Raw genomic sequence first — 20,306 nt, 5'->3', positions numbered from 1 at the left:
CAATGTGCTTTAGTTCCTCATTTGTCCACAGAAAATGGGAGGGAATGGGAGAATCATCAGTTACACTTTGTCTACCCTGATGATGGCAAGAAGCCAATTCATACAAAGGAATAATCTCCAAAGCTGTCACTTTCCCCACTTCAAGTATGGTGTTAATACTTTCCTTTTCTCCTCAAAGAAGTAAAACCATGAAAAAAAAAATCTCAAATTCCATAGAGAGAGGCATCTGTCTTACTATTTTATTACCTTTCATTGTGTCCAGAATAAAACAGGCTTCTTCCTGAAAGTTCTGTATCATCTGAGAAAAGCAAGAAAAGTTGCTAATTATTAAAAACTTGGGTTTGCTGCATTTCTTCAGACTATATGGCTTATCATTATATTGGATTTAAGGGAAAAGTAATCCTTTGTTTTGTGTTCTCCCGTTCAGCTTTTAAGTTTTAAAAGCTTAACAGTCTAGGGGTGCCTGGCTGGCTCAATTGGTAAAGCACACAACTCTTACTCTCAGGGTTATGAGTTCAAGTCCTAAGTTGGGCATTGGAGCCTACTTGAAAAAAAATTTTTAAATAAAAATATAAAAATAAAAGCTAAGCAGTCTAAAACAACTGATCTTAAAATAATAGTATGCATTTTCCTGGGTTAACCTCAAGTTCTAAGGGTACTTGGACACTGATGGGCTCATTCGGGAAAATCCAGGTATGTATCTTCCATATATACTCTTACCCCAAACCATGCAAGCGCCTCTTTGATTTCCCCTACCCACTTTGCCTTCTAAACTCCCTTCTCTCATTTTATAAAATAAAGGCATAAGTTTCACCCTCCTGGAATCCTACCAAGCTGCCCTGCCCCAGGGTATAAAAGTCCCCAGGATGCCAAAGTGTGACTGTTAATGTGAACTTTAATGACTGGGTAACAAAGTCTTATGTGAGTCACATGGTTTCTAATTCTTTCCTTGCACCAGAACCGAAGACTGACCTAATCACTGTCAAATGATAGGTGAATCAAAATAATTCTTTGTAACATCACTATATAATTTCTGGCACCTAACGCAAAAAAAAAAAAAAACAAAAAAACAGTGATGCTGTTATAAAAAACTCCATCCATTCCTCTCTGTCAATTTGTGGGAATCAGATTCCATAGCACTTATATCTAGGAGGATAAAACAGAAGGAAGTGGTGCTGAACTCTTTCATTCTAGAAATCAGTAGAGAGTATTCATCTATACATGAATTAATTAATGTGGGCAATCCCATCCATCTCATTAATAGATACATTTCTAATACATTTTTCTTAATGTTTAATAATTTATCAAAACATGTAATACATTTATGTTTGATTATATAATTACGGTGATCATTCTATTCAGAAGAAATAATTTTTAAATTTTAGTGAAATTCTTTTGTTGAAGCAAATCTGTTTCAAAGAAATATGATACAATTAATAAAAGATGTTTGAGCATAAAAATAGGTTTTGGAAAGAAAATTCTATGGGAGAAGTGAATTGAAATAGGAGCTCAAGGAAACAAAGAAAGGATACAAAAACTTAAAAATTATATCCATGTATTTCTTTAAGACAGTGATGGTGGTATTAAATCACTCTTCTATTTAGGTTACAAGGAATATAGTTAGAATAGTGATGTAACCATTTCATTTTTAAAGGTTATATAATATGCCCAGAAATGACATATTTTGCAACTATTTAAATTTAAAACAAAAAAAATTTTAAGTCAACCTAAAAATGTGCAAGAGGATACGTGGTTTTTAAAAATTATTTTAGAAAGTAAGTAAGCAAAAACATTGGAAAAGCCCTGGTCTAATCAACAGAGCTCTGTGCCCCCGTAGGACTGCTCTTGCTCCTGTCACATGCCCTGACGAATTGTCATGTGGTGGTTCAGCTGCACCGAAAGTCTACCTCGTCACTAATGAGCACATGGATTCCTGTTGGCCCCTGCTTGTAGATCTGGCTGATTTGGCGAGGGGAAATGCTGAAAAGCTGAGCAATTTTTTCTGTCAGTTCAACAGCAGTCAGTTCTTCTAGATAGATGGCGTGGTACACTGCAAAAGGGACAGAGCAATGGCAGTCAGTACACGTTTCTCTGCTCTTAAAAAGGTAATCTGATTACTAGGAACGCCCACTTTTCTAAAGGACTCAGAGTCAGACTGCCTGAGTTCAAATCCTGGCTTAGCCACTTGCTAGCTGCGTGACTGCAGTGAGTTACTTAACATCCCTAAGCCTCCTTTTCCTCATCTAAGTGTTAGTGATAACAGTAAGCCTACTGTAAAGTAGAGATGCCGGTTGTAAAAATTAAAGCATGTAAATGTGCTGAGAATAGAATATATATGAGGAACTCAATAAAGGTTAGCAATTACCATTATTCTAGGAAATGCTGAAACTGCTGTTGGAGGAATTCCCATGGCACAGGCTCATAAGTCATCTCCTCCCCTTTCTTAACGTGTGTCCTGGCCTGTCCAGAACGACCTACCGAAGAAAGTACCATTTGAGTCTCCATCCTCATGCTTCTGCTGTTGCTGCTGCTGCTGTTGCTGCTGCTCTCTCAACTGCAAGGATTCCTGACAAACATAAATGGTTAGCCTTGGGCGCACCATCCTGAGGAGGAAAACAAGGTTGTTAGTCTTACGGTTTTCGTGGGAAGCACGTTTTAAGGGAGAACTTGTGTGTCTACATTAACACTATGGAGTTGTGGAGTTGAAAACTAACAGCCTGTGGACTAAGGAAGCTCATTTGCTGTTTGATTAGCTCTTCATTGGGGTGCATGTGAGCATGTGGGTGTGCGCCCACGTGTGCGTGTGTACATTTTAACTGAATTTGTTCCAACATCATATAAACCTCTGAAATTCTGGCTTTTCTTGAAAAATTAGACCTGGCAATCTGAGACCCTCATTCTTACAAGAAAACAATCGGCTGTTCTCCTTGCATGATGCGTGCATTCTTTAGTATACCCCAGATTTGACTGTTGCTCATTATTAACATGTAGCCTCTGTAGTCATTTGAGCTTATGATCTTTGATGTAAACCTTAGAAATACTCAAAACGTGTGAGCCACTGTTGCATGGGTCCAGTTCAACGTATACCTTCTCCTTAGAAGTGCCACTATAAAACAGGGAATATTATTTCCCTCAATTACCTTCTCCTAAGTAGTCTAATAAGCCTCCTGTCCATTCTTACTTCTTAGACAACGGTATTCAATTATCTGTTAATCTGATCATCTCATTCCTATTTTTAACTGTTCTTTTATTTTTTAAGAGGGCGTGGATGTGTGCACCCATGAGTGGAGGTGGGGTGGGGTGGTCAGGAGGTGGGAAGGTGGCTGGAGGAGGAGCAGAGGTGGAGAGAGAATCTTAGGCAGGATCCACATCCAGCATGGAGCCCAAGGAGGGGCTCCATCTCACGACCCTGAGATCATGACTTGACCTAAAATCAAGACTTGGACTTAACCGACTGCACCACCTAGGAGCCCCTTAAATGCTCTTCAAATAATATGTTTTAAAAAAATGAAAATCCATTCTTTTTTTCTCCAAATCATGAACTTCTGAATTTTTCCTTTCTTTAAAATTTTCCAAGATCAGAGCCAACCTGATTCAACATTTCTTGTGATGTACCCAAACAAAATACTTCACAATCTGTTTCATTAGTCACTGATTTGGTTCTGTGGCATTAACCTGTATGTTTTTTCCATTAATATTGCTGCCTATTTCAAAGTGTAAATCCCAAATAAGGACTACAAATTGCTCTGTATTATAGTTTGTAAGTAAACACTTAAGTAGTATCCTCTCCAATTCAAGAATGACCTCAAGTTAAATTGGACTTGGGGCCTTTGCACCTGTTGTTACCTCCTGCCCAGAGTGTTCTTCCATCATATGACCCCACAGCTTCCGTCCTTCTCATAATTCAGTGTAAACACCCCCACCTCAAAGAGGTCTTTCCTGACCATATTCTGGGTACTCTATAGGTTATAACCTTGTTTTTGTTTATTTCTTTGGTTTTCCTTCAAAGCACTTTTTACTATTGAAAATACTATTCATATTTTTATCTCATTCCACATTAGAAGGTAAACTCATAATAATGAGTCCCTTGTCTGTTTTGCTCACCAATGTATCCCAAGAACCTAAAATAGAACCTAGCTCACAATAGGGGTATTTATCAAATGCAAAAACTACCTAGAACTGAAAAATGGGATATCATGGGGAATTCCTTGGATCAGCTATAGAAAAGGGTATTTTTCATATTCGTTGATTTGGTACACAGCTGGCATTCAAAAAGAATGTTTTGACAAAATGTAGTTAGCTGTGCAGAGAGTAGTATGGACAGTCCTGAATCCAAACCCATTTGAAATCCAACCTCACTGATATTTTTACACTAATTACATACCGGCCTTTTAATGCATTAAAAAGTCTGATTCCATCTGCAGGGCCACAGATTTGGATCACATCATCTCTAGTTAGTTTCAATAAATCTGCCCCTAGAATAAATATAAGAAAATGGGTCATAAAGGCAAAGACTGTCTTTGTAATGACCACTGAAATGGTTATGTTATGTTACAGTCCATAATCTTTTGCATAATACATAAGCCTCTCCATGACCTGGCCCCTGTTTCCTCTCCCACCTCAACTGCCACCCAATTACCTTACCCACTTAACCATATGCTTTCATCACACTGATGATATCCAATGAGCAAGCTGTTCGTCCAACCTAAAATATCCTTCCACTGTCTGACCAACAGACTCTTCCTTATCCTCCAAGAGTTACCTTAGGCATTATACATGTTCCCTAACCCCAGACACTCCCCCAATACCCTGCTTTGTACCACTTATCTACTGCATCACAACTATTTTTTTTCAGGGCTTTATTTTGATTTGATTGGGGTTTTTTATTTGTTTTGGGGTTTTTCTGATACCAGATGATGAATGATCAAAAAGTATGCCTTACCCTTTTGTGTATTCCTACCATACCTGGTACCCAGAAGGTGCTAAATAAAAGTGGAATGTACAAATAAAATACAATACAGTGATATCAAGGGGAAAATTTCAAACTACCTACAAATGCCCTTGATAAAATACTGTAAGGAATATACATTTTAAAAAGTATTGTGTAGAATAAATATTTTTAAATTAAAGTAAGTTTAAACTAAGAAGTCTTTCCTTTTAAATATTCACAGCACAGATGCAGCTGGTGAGAAAGTCTGAAGGGTTCTATGAAATTCACTTAATTCTAAAAATGCACAAAGATCTCTTCCTCTCTCTCTCTCTCTCTCTCTCACACACACACACACACATACACACACACACACACACACACACACACACACACACCCTCACATATATACTAGAAGGCCGCAGAATGTAAAGGAATATCCTGTGCTGAGAAAAACAATAGGACAAATAAATTTAACCTGAGAAGTTTGTAAAAAGCCTTGTGAACGTAGAAAAACGATTTCGATGCAACCACTGCTGAGCTTCCTGAGGTGTGGTTGTTGGCAAGAGGTTCTGAAAGAGAAAGCAAGCATTTCCCCCCCCTTTTTTTTTTGGTAACTAAAGAGATTTATCTCTTACATCATTAGGTAACACAAAGCCAAACACACCCACACTCAAGCCTAGTTTGCTTGGAAGTTGTTTATACCTCATTGATCTTCTTTCCCTGACCATGTAAGAAGCGTATGGAATTCCATTCTTATCTTCCTTACTAGACTGTAAGCTCTTTAAATGCAGGGGTCCTACATTAACTTGTTTCACATCTCTCGTCCCTAGCATAGTGTCTAATTCATAGTCAAAATTCAATAAATCTCTGTTCAATGAATAAATATTACTCCTTAAAAGTTGGGCATTTCTACTGAACTGCAGAGTCATCAAAGTATTAGTAGACATTGCAAATAACTTACATTTAATTTTAGACTTACATCTGTGACTGGAGGGGGTGGCTCTGGCTGGTGGTTTGGTGAACCATTTCTAAAGAAACATTGAAAATGAAAAGGATGAGTCCATGACACAAACTAGAGTTCATCACTGATTCTTCACCCTAATAGTCTAAGCTAGAGATATTTTTTCTTTTAAGATTTTATTTTTAAGGGCAGCCAAGGGTGCTCAGTGGTTTAGCACTGCCTTCGGCCCAGGGTGTAATCCTGGAGACCCAGGATTGAGTCCCATGTCAGGCTCCCTGCATGGAGTCTGCTTCTCCCTCTGCCTGTGTCTCTGCCTCCCTCTCCCTCTCCCTCCCTCTCTCTCTCTCTCATGAATAAATAAATAAAATATTTTAATTAAAAAAAAAGATTTTATTTTTAAGTAATCTCTATACCCAGTGTGAGGCCTGAGCCTATAACCCTGAGTTCAAGAGTTGAGTGCTCCACTGACTGAGCCATCTAGGCACCCTCAAGCTGGAGATCTAAAAGAATCTGTGCTGTTGCATAAAGCACTCTTAGTCTTATAGTCAATACTTCTCTTACCTAAAACATGACTCTTAAATCTTATATAATTGCCTAGGAGTGCATGTCTGGCTCAGTCAGAAGAGCACGTGACTCTTGACCTTGGGGTTGTGAGTTCAAACCCCACACTGGATGTAGAGATTACTAAAAAAAATAAACTTTAAAAAACATTACAAAAAAATTGCCTGTAAGTAGACTGCATAATCCATATGTATGGTAAGAGATTTTTCTTTCAAAACATATTCTTTTTCTTTTTTTGCCTTAGCTGCAAAATTCAAACTCAGTATTCAAATTTAGTAATTAACTTATCACCAGGCCCAATTATCTATTCCCTGTATAACTCCTACCTATTTTTATTCTTAATTGTTATATTTTGAATATTGAAGCTACCTTAATTACTTTTAGAAGCAGACTGAACATAGAACCTACATTGAAAAACAAACATTACAACCAAAAAAAAATCACACATTTAGTAGCCTATTTCAAGTTTCAATATGACTTACGTAAAATATGTGTTAAATGCTAAGACTAAAGATAACTTATTTTAACTGGCATAGGCAACTGTACAGACTTTCAATTATCTCTGATGATAAAAGACAATAGAGCAAGATTAAATATATCCTATAGATAATTATAAAATTTCATTTTGGCTATCATCTTAAACCTTCTTCCCAAATTATCAAAGATCTATAATTATTAGGTATTAGGATTATCTTAAAAAGTAATAAAACAGGAGTGCCTGGGTCACTCTGTTAGTGAAGCATCTGCCTTTGGCTTGGGTCATGGTCTGGGGGTCCTGGGATTGAACCCAGCATCAGGCTCCCACTCAGCAGGGAGTCTGCTTTTCCCTCTCCCTCTGCCCTTCTTCCTCCCTGCTTATGCTCTCTCTCTCTCTCAAATAAATAATAAAATCTTTTTTTATATCTTAAAAAAAAGGTAACAAAACAGATTTTCATGTTTGTACAACTATATTTCAGTTCCTTAGGACCACACTAGTGAAAGTATGCACAGGAAGTGAAATGACCACAAGGTAAGCAGTGACAGAAGTGAAAAGCCCAGAAAATCAGTCTCTGAAGTCACTACAAATGAGCCATAAATGTTGTTTTCTTTTTTTTTTTTTTAATGGTGTTTTCCAATAGGAAGAAAGAAGAGGAGGAGAAAGGACTGCATAAAACTCTTTTCAATCACTTTTGAAGATAATCCAAACCTCAGCTAATCCATGGATCCATCAAAGAGTGACTGAATAGAAGGACTTACTGATTTAGAAAGAGCTTCTATATGAGAAGATAATGAGAGAAGACATATTTAGGACAAACACAACCAAATTTCATTTCCCACACTTACCCTTCCCCAAGAGAAAAACTGCTGTGGGAACTGTTGAAGCCAGGTGATGGGGAATTATTGACATACGTGATCTCGGGCCATGGAGAACACTAAAAACAAAGAACAACTTAAATACTGAAAAAGTACCGGTGACCCTAGTGTCCAACCGAAACATTGTTACTTGAATAGCACATCTTCATCAGCAAATCTTAACTGCACTAGTAAATCTTGACCAGGCTAGAAGTTGTGGGTTTTATTTTGTTGTTGTTGTTGTTGTTGTTGTTTTTGTTGTTTTCCAATTGAGATATAATGGACATACAACAATGCATTAGTTTCAGGTGTACAACATAATGATTTGATATACATATATAGTGCAAAATGATGGGATTTTCTTTTGAAAATAAATTTGGAATAAATTGAATTTTGAGAATAAATTGAGAATAAATTTGAAACCATCACCAAAAAAAATCCTTTACCTCTGTAAGTATAGTTGTCTCATAGGAAGGCTGATATTTCTCCTTTTCATGAGGTGTTCGTTTCTCCATTTTCTCCCGATCTGTTTTTTGCTTCCTGTCTGCACCTTTGGGCTAAAAAGAGAAATGTTTTGTTTTGACTCATCAACTGACATTTGACCCAACAATATTATTTCTAAAGCTTAAACAGTCACATGTGAAACAAGGATGTATGTATAATGATGTAAAGACAAGATGGATCCTTGCATCTAAGTCTGAAAATAGGAAATTTAACTGTGTGATGGAATTGAAAAAGAATAAGAGACCTAGGGACACCTGGGTGGTTCAGTCAGTTGAGTGTCCGCCTTTGGCTCAGGTCAGGATCCCAGAGTCCTGGGATTGACCCCTGTGTCAGACTCCCCGCCCAGTGGGGAGTCTGCTTCTCCCTCTCTCTCCCCAGCTCGGGCTCTCTCTCACAGTCTCTCTGTTAAATAATAAGAGATCTATAGCTATGGACATGGATCTCTAAAGCACATAGCAAACTGAAAAAAAGCAAGCCTCATAACAATTCATACAGTACAGTCCTATTTATGTTTTAAAGACAAGAAAACATGTGTATACTTAGGTACACGTATATATAAAAGCATGGAAGGGGACTAGAAGGATACATGTGAAAATATGACCATGGCGACCTCTGGGAAAGGTTGGGAAGTAAGGGTAAAAGTGGTAAAGGGGGACTTCAGTCTGAATACTTCTGTATTAATTAATCCTTTGCAATGAGACTACATTTATCTGTGTGATAAAAACGAAGACCAAAATAACAAAAGAAAGTCAGGTACCAATGTAATCAAAGCTATCAACATTTCATAATTTTGTGAGCTTTTACAAGAGCTTGTAATTTCAACAGACTTTAAGAGCTTTCAGTGAAAATCCGTGTTTTAGCCTCTACTTCCCTGTCCAAGTTCCCCTTCTCCCATGCCTATCCCATATAAATTCATTACCAGGCATCTCAGGAATTATTATCTCAAGAACTCTGGCCTAGACTAGTTTTCACAGTTGTTGAAAAAGGAAAAGTTAACTTTCTGACTTTGTAATTAATGTTAAAATTGAAAAATGAGGAAAATGGATACAAGGGACAGCATGACGCCCAGGAATACCTTGAAGACTTTGATCTGACAGCTGGCTGAGTGTAAGTGCTCAGTATACTCCCCATTTTCATTTTCCTTGAAGGTATCAATTTGTACTCGGAACGGCACTCCCTTTTCTCCTCCATGCTTCCTCATAGTGAACTCTGTGCTAATGCAGTGTACCTACAAAGAATACAACATCCAGGTTTCAGTACTGCTAGCTAGCCACATCAGTCAACAATATTTTTTGAGCAACTACTAACAGCAAAACCTTTAAAAACACTATGAACACCTATAAAAAAAAAAAACCTTTCATGCTAGGGGCACCTGGTCGGGTCAATGGTAGAGTATATGACTCGTGATCTCCGGGTTATAAGTTCGAGCCCCACACTGGGTGTAGAGCTTACTTAAAAACATCTATGTAAATAAAATCTTAAATCAAAAAAAAAAAACCTTTTAGGGATGCCTCACTTAAGCGTCTGACTTTTGATTTCGGCTCAGGTCATAGTCTCAGGATAGGGAGATTGGGTGCTATGCTCATAAGGAGTCTGCTTGAGATTCTCTCCCTCTGCTCCTCCCTCTGCTTGCCTGTACATCCTCTATCATTCTCTTTTTCTAAATAAATAAATAACATCTTAATAAATAAACTTCTCTTATTGATCTTAAAGAATGTATATTCTAAAGGAGGAAATAAGGAAAATTAATTAGTTACAAATGAAACAAAGTAAATATACAGATCCAATGCTAACAAAAGCTACTAGGAGGAACTACGTTCATTAACTGCTTCAGAGAATACAGAGTTAATATAAAAGAGAAATGATTTCTGTTAGTAAAAGTTTCCTGCACTTTAAGGTAGAGTTTGAAAAGCAGAGGCACCATTCATGCTGGGAAAATAGCAAATATGAAAGGTCACAGGTAATAGTGGAAAAAAAGGTTTGCAAAGGTTTGCTTGCTACTGCATAAAGTGAAGACTTTGGTGAATCTTAACAGTGAAACCTTGACTGATCAAATATTAGCTTAGGTAAGTTAATTGTTTAAACTCTCAATTTTTAACTTAAAAGTTGTTAATTTCTCTAAGCCTCCAAAACTATTTCTACCCTACAGGATTATTGCTGAAATTTTTAAATAAAATAATGTATACAAACTGTTTACTTAACACAGTGACTATCTAATGGGACATAATAAACCACAGCTTTCTTTATTACAAATAAGAATTTTAAAGGAGGGACGCCTGGATGGATCAGTGGTTGAGTGTCTCCCTTTGGCGCAGGTCGTGATCCCAGAGTCCTGAAATAGAGTCCTGCATCGGGTTCCCTGTGAGGAGCCTACTTCTCCCTCTGCCTATATCTCTGCCTCTCTCTCTGTCTCTCTCATGAATACATAAATAAAATCTTAAAAAAAAAAAAAAGAATTTTAAAGGAATCTACCCAACAGACATAATTGGATATATATAAACAACTTTTTTTTTAAGATTTATTTATTTATTTATGATAGACATAGAGAGAGAGAGAGGCAGAGACACAGGAGGAGGGAGAAGCAGGCTCCATGCCGGGAGCCCGACACAGGACTCGATCCCAGGACTCCAGGACCACGCCCTGGGCCAAAGGCAGATGCTAAACCACTGAGCGACCCAGGGATCCCCTCCTCCCCTTTATTTTTATATAAACAAACTTTAAGCATAAAGATGTTCAAAATAACTTTACAGATAGTAGGGAAAATTTAGAACAATCTAAATAATAATAGGGAAGTCATAGTGTACCCAAAGAATGGAATATTATACAGCCATTGGCAAGCATCTTTTTTGTTTGCTTGTTTTTTGTTTTGTTTTGTCATACAAATAAATAAATTGGGGAAATTAAAAGGGCAATTCAGACATTCCTCATTGCTCTCAGGCAAGTGTTGAGGAATCTAGACTTGATAGGCTAGAATCCTGTAAAATTTCAAATTCAACATGTTTTATCCTTCAAGAAACAAACTGGGTAGCTCAACTGGTTAAGCATCCAACTCTTGATTTCTGCCCTGGTCATAAACTCAGGGTCCTGGGATCAAGCCCTAAGTCAGGCTCTATGTTCAGCAGGGAGTCTGCTTGGATTCTCTCTCTCTCTCATCCGTCTGCCCTTCCTTCTGCTTCCTCTCTCTGTCTCTGTCTCCTAAATAAATAAATAAATCGTAAAAAAAAAAAAAAAAAGGAAAAAAAAGAAACAAATTGGTAGCAAGAGATGCTCTTCATAATGGGAATCCCATTTGCAATGCCCTACCTGAATAAACACAGATGTCCTCTTTGCCGGGTCCCACAGGAACTCCACTGTATTCAGTTGGGTTGGATTAGCTCTAGGATCGATTATACCCACAGACATTGGGATATCTGAGAAACAAAATGGTAATCATTGAACAATTCTGAGGGCCACTGGGTTTAAATAAGATAGCACTGATTGTTTTATTACTGGTCCCTAGTTACTAAGATTTTTATGTATCACACCCTAACCCTCTTTTTGCCAATGAAAAGGGTTTGATTAAAGCTAAAATGGACCTAAGTACTTTCTTTCTGAGTATCTTTTTTCCACTTTGAAAGGTTTTTTAAATAAGACAATTTAAACACAGTTTCCTTTTAATTTGCCAAAATTCTACTTAAAGATAGATTTAGTCTACACACTAGCTCCAGTGTCATGAAAATTGTAACTAAATCTGCTTCACTTACAGTTTTAAGATTAGTGTTACTGATAGAAGTATACTAAGGAGATTGCTATAGAAAGATAAAGCAGAGTGTCTGAATAAAGGCAGAAGCATTGTATTACAGATAGAAGTGGGAAAAATTTAACATAGAGATTGATGCTGGCCTTAAAATTATCAAATAACCCTGCTATAACAGAGGAACAAATCTGATACTCAAGAGGGAAGCAAAAATGAGCTCTGGTAGAATTCTGCTTTCCATTCTACATAGCATATAATCAAATATCATTTCCTGACTTCTATTAATATTCAAACTGGGGAGAGAAAGCCGGGCTGATATCTATAACTATACTACCATTTTATTCCCAATTCAAACAAGGTATTAAGTGGGTCCAACAGTGTCAGTTGTGTTGGATTTATCCTAAGGTCAATTTGTCAAATGGATATCAGGATATCTGTATTAGAATCAGTGTTTTCTCAGGTCAAATTAGTAAGTACTTAGATTTGTTTAACAACTATATTTACTAGTAGGAGATAATAACCAATAAGAGATCAAAAACATAGATGCCAGTATTAAAAGTACATTCATGAAGAGAGACAGCATGTATGTTTATAAAGGAACTTCCCTATGATTTAAGAAAAATAAATTCTACTCTGTGTAGCAAAGCAGTAGGGGAAAAATCTAAACTGCAAATCAAGAGACATAGATTCTAATCCTAGGTCTCTTACTTTAGGTAAAACAAACCACTAATTTGCCTCTCAGTTATTAGTAAAATAAAAGAATTTGTAGCATTTGGGGAAAACCTGGCCCCTTTTATACATACACAAAATAAAATATCAGACCCTGAATATCCAAAACAATCTTGAAAAAAAGTAAAGTTGGAGATGTCACATTTCCAGATTTCGAAACTTCCTACAAAGTTACAGTTATCAAAACAGTGTGGTACTGACATAATGATGGAGACACAGACTAAAAGAACACAACAGAAAGCCCAGAAATGAGTCCTCACATATGGTCGAATGATGACTGACAAAGGTACCAAGACCATTCAGTGGGGAAAGAATAGTTGTTTCAACAAATGGTGTTGGGAAAACTAAATATCCACGTACCCGGAATGAAGGTGAACTCTTACATCGTATACAAAAATTAACTAAAAAATGAATCAAACACCTAAATGTAAGACCTAAAACTATAAAACTCTTGGCAGTATACATATATACTTCCAAGTAAAAGCTTCGTTGGATTTTGCAATATTCTTAGATATGACAATAAATGCATAGGCAAGGCAATAAAATTAATTAAATAAACTGGATTACATCAAAACTTAAAACTTTTATGCATTAAAGGACATTATGAACATAGTAAAAAGACAATCCACACAGAATGGAAGAAAATATTGCGAATCATATACCTGATATGGGATTAATACCTAGAATACATAAAGAATGCCTACAACTCAACAACAAAACCAGATTCAAAAATGAGGAAACAACTCGAATATGCATTTCTCCAAAGAAGATATATATATATATATAGCCAATAGGCACATGAAAAGATAACCAACATCACTAATCATTAGAGAAGTATAAATCAAAACCACAATGAGATAACCACTTCATATCCATTAAGATGGCTACTATTAAAAAAATAGAAAATAGTACTTGTTGGCAAGGAGGTAGAGTATTTAGAACCCTTGTTCACTTCTGATGGGAATGTAAAATGTGTAGCTGCTATGGAACCAGTATGGTGGTTCCTCCAAAAAATTCAAAATAGAATTATATATATGATCTAGCAGTCTCATTTCTGGGTATATACACAAAAGAATTGAAAACAGAGACTGAAATAAATATTTGTATACCCACGTTCATGAGCTGCATTATTCACAGTAACCAAAAGGTAGAATCAACCCGGATATCTACTAAAGGATGAATGGGTAAACAAAATGTGGTGTATATACACAACGGAACATCACACAGACTGAAAAAGGAGGAAAATTATAATGCGTACCACTATATGGATGAACCTTGAGGACTATGTGAAGTGAAATAAGTCAATCACAAAAAGACAAATACTAGATGATTTCACTTATCTGATGCACCTAGAGTAGTCAAATTCATATAAACAAAAAATACAATGATGGTGGTCAGGGGCTGGGGAGAAGAGGGAAGGGAAGGAGGAGTTACTGTTTAATTAATGGGTACGGCGTTTCAGTTTTGCAAGGTGAGAAAAGTTCTGGACACGGATGGCAGTGATGGCTGCATAATGTTAATGTACTTAATGTTGCTGAATTATTTACTTTAAAATGCTTTATAATGGTAACTTTTACCACAACTAAGTTAAAAAAACAAAAACAAAAATGTCATCCTAAAATAATGGATGCAATTGTTATGGAACTGAAGGATCTACACTTCCAACTTCAATTTTGATATTATCGTCCCAGTAGTTTTTTATACTTAGTCAATAAACATTTCAGGGTATGCTAATTGAGCCCCTGAAGCATTCTGAATCAATGTAAACATCAAGCAAAGAAAACCAATTCTTGGGACACCTGGGTGGCTCAGCGGTTGAGCATCTGCCTTCAGCTCAGGGTGTGATTCTGGGGTCCCGGGATGGAGTCCCACACTGGGCTCCCTGCATGGAGCTTGCTTCTCCCTCTGCCTGTGCCTCTGCCTCTCTCTGTGTCTCTCATGAATAAATAAATAAAATCTTAAAAAAAAAAAAAAAGAAAAGAAAGTAAAAAAAAAAACCCACAATTTTCAGACCACACTTTTATAGACATTTCCTGGGCAAGAGATTCCCTTAACTCACCAATATCAAGAATTCTATCTCCAGGTCGATTCCACCTCCAGCCCTCCAGCTGCTGATGTTCAGTATACTGCAGTCGTCGGTCATGGAACACTACACGGAATATACTCTGAAAGGAAGCAACAAAATCAAATGAGAGTGGGATCCTTTAAAAATCAGTGCTGATAAAGGAAAACTACCAGAAGTCACCTCCAGTTGGTTTCTAGATACAATCTAAAATTATTTTTCTTAAGATCTGTTTCACTCTAAAACCCATGCCATACTAAACTCTTCTCAGGGTAAAATTTATAATTGCTCAGATATAATCTCTATAGTTAACTAAAACCATATTTAAAACTTGGCTTAGGGCATCTGGATGGCTCAGTGGTTGAGCATCTGCCTTTGGCTCAAGTAGTGATTTTGAGAGGATCCCTGGGTGGCTCAGTGGTTTGGCGCCTGCCTTCAGCCCAGGGTATAATCCTGGAGTCCTGGGATCGAGTCCCACATCGGGCTCCCTACATGGAGCCTGCTTCTCCCTCTGCCTGTGTCTCTGCCTCTCTCTCTCTCTCTGTCTCTCATGAATAAATAAATAAAATCCTTAAAAAAAAAAAAGTACTGATTTTGAGATCCTGGGATCCAGTCCCACCTCAGGCTCCCTACAGGGAGCCTGCTTCTCCCTCTGCCTATGTCTCTGCCTCTCTCTTTAAAAAAATATATCTTGGTACATCTGGGTGGCTCAGCAGTTGAGCATCTGCCTTCAGCCCAGGGCATAATCCTGGAGTCCCGGGATTGAGTCCCACATTGGGCTCCCTGAATGGAGTCTGCTTCTCCCTCTGCCTGTGTCTCTGCCTATCTGTGTGTGTGTGTGTGTGTGTGTGTGTGTGTGTGTGTGTGTGTCTCATGAATAAATAAATCTTTTAAAAAAAATTTTTAAAAATAACAATAGAAATAAACAAAAACAAAATCTTAAAAAAAAATTTGGCTTAAACATCAGTCCTCATGGATTGGGCAAAAAAAGACTCCTATTGGAAGCATTTATACTTCTCCCTACTGTTACCATGTAATATCCAGCTCAGCTCTTTGGGTATATATGAAAATCTCACCAGGTTCCCTGCTTGCTAACCCACCATGCAGCACTGAGGGTAAGCAAGGGTTAAAGCTATCAATTTTCTTTTTGTTACTCTTATTTGTGGAGGTGCTTATTAATATCCCTCCCATCAACTTTTATAGTTGCTAATCAAATTCCCCTGTCCCAATTGTGCTGTGAATTCATTGCTGTAAGTCTAGACTAAGAAAACTGTTGTTTGTCGATAGTAGTTTCTGTTTTTCTTGCTACTAGACCACGTATCCAAAGAGACACTGGAGCTTCTCTAAAAATCTCAAGGTGGTTACTCTATTCCACGCCAAAGAGCTTCAATGGACCAGGAAACTACTTTGACATGGAATGGTAAGCCTTCTGTTTTTACAGCTCTATAAAACCCATGTGAATGGGTGGGCTCACTCGTACTCCAAAGAAATAATGGTTTACCACTCTGCCAGCAAATTGTAGTAGGTAAGAGATACCACCAAGCCCTTTATGGAAGCAAAAGAACATTACCCAAAAAGGGTCAATAAAAGGATATTGTGCAGAGGAATGATTTACTCATTTTCTTTTACCTTCACCAACTTGCCATTAATTTCTGGAAGTTCTCCAAGTTTCCTATTGTCTAGCATACGAATTTCATAAGACTGTCCTGGAAGAAAAAGTAACTACATATTATATTCATAGATTCAGATTCAGAAAGAATAAAATTCAGCTGGCTGAATATACAAGAGTATAATATTATTAGTATTAGTAACAACTATAATCCTTTACTATGTGCCAAGAACAGTGCTAAGTGTTTTCATATATTATATCATTAATGATACAATTCTCAAAACTATTATCAATCTCACTTTTACAGATAAAAGAATTGAAATGTAAAGAGTTTAAGTAGCTTGTCCAAGGTCACACAACTGGTCAATAGAGCTGGGTCAGGATCGAAAGAGGGAGATAGGAACTAAAAACGGGCAGGTACACAAAAGAAGGTAGTAATACACATCAAATATGACATTAAATGGTCACACTAGAAAGATGTACTTTTTACATATAAGTATACCTAATAAAATATCATCAATCCAGCAGATCTTCAATAACACTAACAAATAAGGAAGTATCTAACCTTGATTGAGATACGTCAGAGTTTCATCGTGGAGTTTCACAGCTGGAGAGGTGGCAGCACAAAGCACATACTGAAAAGGCAGGATTTTATTCTCATTATCAGGGGGCAAACTTGATTCTTCTTGCTTAAAAATGGGCAATGCAAGGACATCACTGAAATAAAGCAAACAACTTAGGTTAACATCTGACAGTGGTGCAAAAGTGGATTTATGTTGACACAATTTAACTGCAATTTGCTTTGGAAAAGTATAAACATTACTCACTTTGATAAAGTTTCTTCCCATTCAGTTCAGATTACCTGCTGTGCTATCCCCCTCACCATAACAATGTGGACAATGACAAATATTCACTGCTAAAGCCATTTAGACAGGGGTTCCTAAAAGGGCTCTGAAAATTACATGCAGAGTTCCAAAATGTCAATTTCAGACACTCAGTAATGTATTTGTTCTTAGAAAGGCACCAACTAGGGACCCCTGGGTAGCTCAGTGGTTGAGCATCTGCCCCTGGCTCAGGGAGTGATCCCTAAGTCCTGAGATCGAGTCCCACATTGGGCTCCCCTCAGGGAGCCTGCTTCTCCCTCTGCCTGTGTCTCTGCCTCTCTCTCTCTTTCTCTCTGTGTCTCCCGTGAATAAATAAATAAAATCTTTAAAAATAAAATAAAATAATAATAATTTTTTTAAAGGCACCAACTGCAGTTATCTTTATAACCCTATTAGCTGATCTATGTGAGGACTAAAACAAGACTCAGAATTAATTCCTAGGAGCCACTTGAAAATGACAAATCAACGACCAGGATATATTTCAAGATCAGCTTACATTCTGTGCAATACAACTAACTAAAAGTGCTGTGTTTCAGTCCCTAAAAGCCTTAAGCAAATCTTAGACAAGCTCTCTAGTCTTCATTCCTTCATCTATAAAATGGGAAATCACATTTGCTGGTCTAGAGTAAGTATTTTGGAAACCATAAGGGACTAAAATTGATGTACAGGATTAATAATAATTTTTCCTCATAAACTCTAGTCATGGATTAGTGGGAAAGAATATCCTGGGCCCTCTTCTGGAGACCTACTGTTGTGATCAATATTTGTCCCAGACCAGACTTTAAAAGAATCTTAAGAGATGTACCAAATTAAAGAGTATTTCCAATTATCTCAAGACATGCCACAAAATTCTCAAAATAAAATCTGTTTTAATTAACTGTAAAGAACTTGTGTATGTATTCACTAGAACTACTAAAGTTAAAAAGAATGACAACCCAAATGTTGGCAAGGATGTGGATGGAGCAACCAGAACTCCTGTTCTTTGCCAGGAGGCATTTAAAGTAACAAAAGCAAAAAATAAAAAAATAAAATAAAATAACAAAAGCAATTTAGAAAAAGATTTGGCTGTTTCTTATAATAGTAAACATCTACCTGCCCTTTGATCCAGTGATTCTACTCATAGATACCTATTCAAGAGAAATGAAATTATAAGTCCACTCAAGGCTTGTACACAACTGCATATGGCATAAAAGCAAAAATTGGAAAGAATCCAAACGTTTATAATTAAGAAAACTAGATGCACAAACTGTGGTATATTCATACAATGGAATACCAGCAGTCAGCAAAACTGAAGGAATGCAACAACATGGATGAATCTCACAGACATAATACTGAACAAAAGAAGCTAGACAATAAGAATATATAATGTACAATTCCATTTATATGATGTTCTAAAATAGGCAAAACCAAGGAGAACAGTGGTTTCCCGACAGGGCAGAGATTGACTTAGAAAATATACAAGGGAACTTTCTGGGGAGATGAAAATGTTCTATACAATGCTAAGTGTGTAGGTTACACAGCAATTCTTTATATGCATTCTCAGCAATATGCATTCTCCCCAAAAGGTATGGAATTATGACATTCAGGTAAAAACAACCATTGAAAAGAAAATGGCTGAACTCATGTAAATCTTAGAGACATTTTAAATTCTTATTGGAGAAAAAAATAAGCAGAAAATGTTCTGACTATTGTCCTAACAAATCCACAAAGGAGTAATGAAAATGTAATGGCATAAATGCTTAAAAAAAAAAAAAAAAAGAAAAAGAGGAGTGGAGAGGGAAGAGAAAAGATATTCCTCTTTCTGCTGATGTCTAAATAGCAAGACTACATGTTATTAGTTGAATCAGGGCACCCAAGATGCAAACCAGTTTTTTTTTTTTTTTAAGATTTTATTTATTTATTCTTGAGAGTCAGAGAGAGAGAGAGAGGCAGAGACATAGGCAGAGGGGAGCCCTATGTGGGACTCAATCCCGGGACTCCAGGATCATGCCCTGGGCCAAAGGCAGGCGCTAAACCACTGCCACCCAGGCGTCCCGCAAACCAGTTTTTATGAACAGAGGTTTCTTGTTGCTAAAAAGTATTTCAAAGGCTAGAAAAACAAAGGGTGCTTTCCTCTCCCTGAGGTCTGGAGGTATATATGCTTTGCTCAAAGAGTTGGGGTTGAAGGGAGAATGTGAAGAATCCTTTTTTCTGCCCATATTAATGTCAAGTGAAACATACTACTGATCCTTTGAGAAATACTGGGTTTTCTAAAAAAGTACTCCAACCCAGTTCTTCCACTTCTCAAAATGAGGAAGCTACCAATGCTCTCACAACAAATAGTACAGAAAATAAAGCAAAACACTACAAAACTTCAGAAACATGATGTTTGGGAGACTTTGTTGTCCTATCATGCTCAATAAGTATCTCAATACATATCATTCTCAAATACACACATCTGATGATTCCTTGAAAGATTAATGAAGATTATCGGGAATCAAGGCAAATTGGATTTTGCAACATAGCAACAGCTCAACCTTTTAGAGTGTAGGGCATTTTTTTCTTCTTCTCAAATATTACTACCTTGCAAGGCTAATACACAGCAATAGCCCCTAGTCTTCTCAATATAATGTGGCTTTACATCTAATCCCTCATGACTAACCAAAGGACTGTCATTTCATGCTGAAAATTTTTAAATGTATTCTAAAAGTTACCCCTAAAATTAACTCACTCAAAACAGGCAAACTAAATACACAAAATTTTATATTCTCATCAGAGATATTAAGATTCCGAAACCTCAAATATATTTGAGTTACTCATGTTCTTGCTACACTACATTTCTTTTACCTTGCTGTGGGAGCAAGAGTACCATTCAGTTTCACATTCCTAGGGACAGAGGCTAAAGGTCACACTGGTGAACACAGCGCTAGGACTCTGTCTATAGCAAAACAGTAACAGATTAAGTAAGCAACAATTTTGGAAATGCAAAAGTCTGCTCCTTCTTAGAGGTAAACTGAGC

General features: G+C 37.0%; 1 protein-coding gene across 7 annotated transcripts in view; it reads right to left on the bottom strand.

The window, feature by feature from the left end:
• The window catches only part of TFCP2 (transcription factor CP2), a 59,399-nt gene that overhangs the window by 1,673 nt on the left and 37,420 nt on the right, over positions 1-20,306 (bottom strand). For 3 of the 7 annotated variants that reach the window (XM_026000345.2, XM_026000346.2, XM_072765285.1), the window contains 13 exons: positions 16,990-17,141; positions 16,445-16,521; positions 14,813-14,918; positions 11,592-11,698; positions 9,364-9,516; positions 8,231-8,341; positions 7,776-7,864; positions 5,892-5,958; positions 5,406-5,499; positions 4,385-4,475; positions 2,479-2,603; positions 1,908-2,050; positions 247-298 (listed from right to left, as the gene is read on the bottom strand). In XM_026000345.2, coding sequence (XP_025856130.1) covers positions 247-298; positions 1,908-2,050; positions 2,479-2,603; positions 4,385-4,475; positions 5,406-5,499; positions 5,892-5,958; positions 7,776-7,864; positions 8,231-8,341; positions 9,364-9,516; positions 11,592-11,698; positions 14,813-14,918; positions 16,445-16,521; positions 16,990-17,141 — 1,367 coding nt within the window. The remainder of the gene's footprint in view (positions 1-246; positions 299-1,907; positions 2,051-2,478; positions 2,604-4,384; positions 4,476-5,405; positions 5,500-5,891; positions 5,959-7,775; positions 7,865-8,230; positions 8,342-9,363; positions 9,517-11,591; positions 11,699-14,812; positions 14,919-16,444; positions 16,522-16,989; positions 17,142-20,306) is intronic. The other 4 variants (XM_026000348.2, XM_026000349.2, XM_026000347.2 and 1 more) reach the window with 3 other exon arrangements.

Source organism: Vulpes vulpes, chromosome 8 (genome assembly GCF_048418805.1).
Source record: "Vulpes vulpes isolate BD-2025 chromosome 8, VulVul3, whole genome shotgun sequence".
NCBI lineage: Eukaryota > Metazoa > Chordata > Mammalia > Carnivora > Canidae > Vulpes > Vulpes vulpes.
This window is presented reverse-complemented; position numbering and strand designations above follow the sequence as displayed.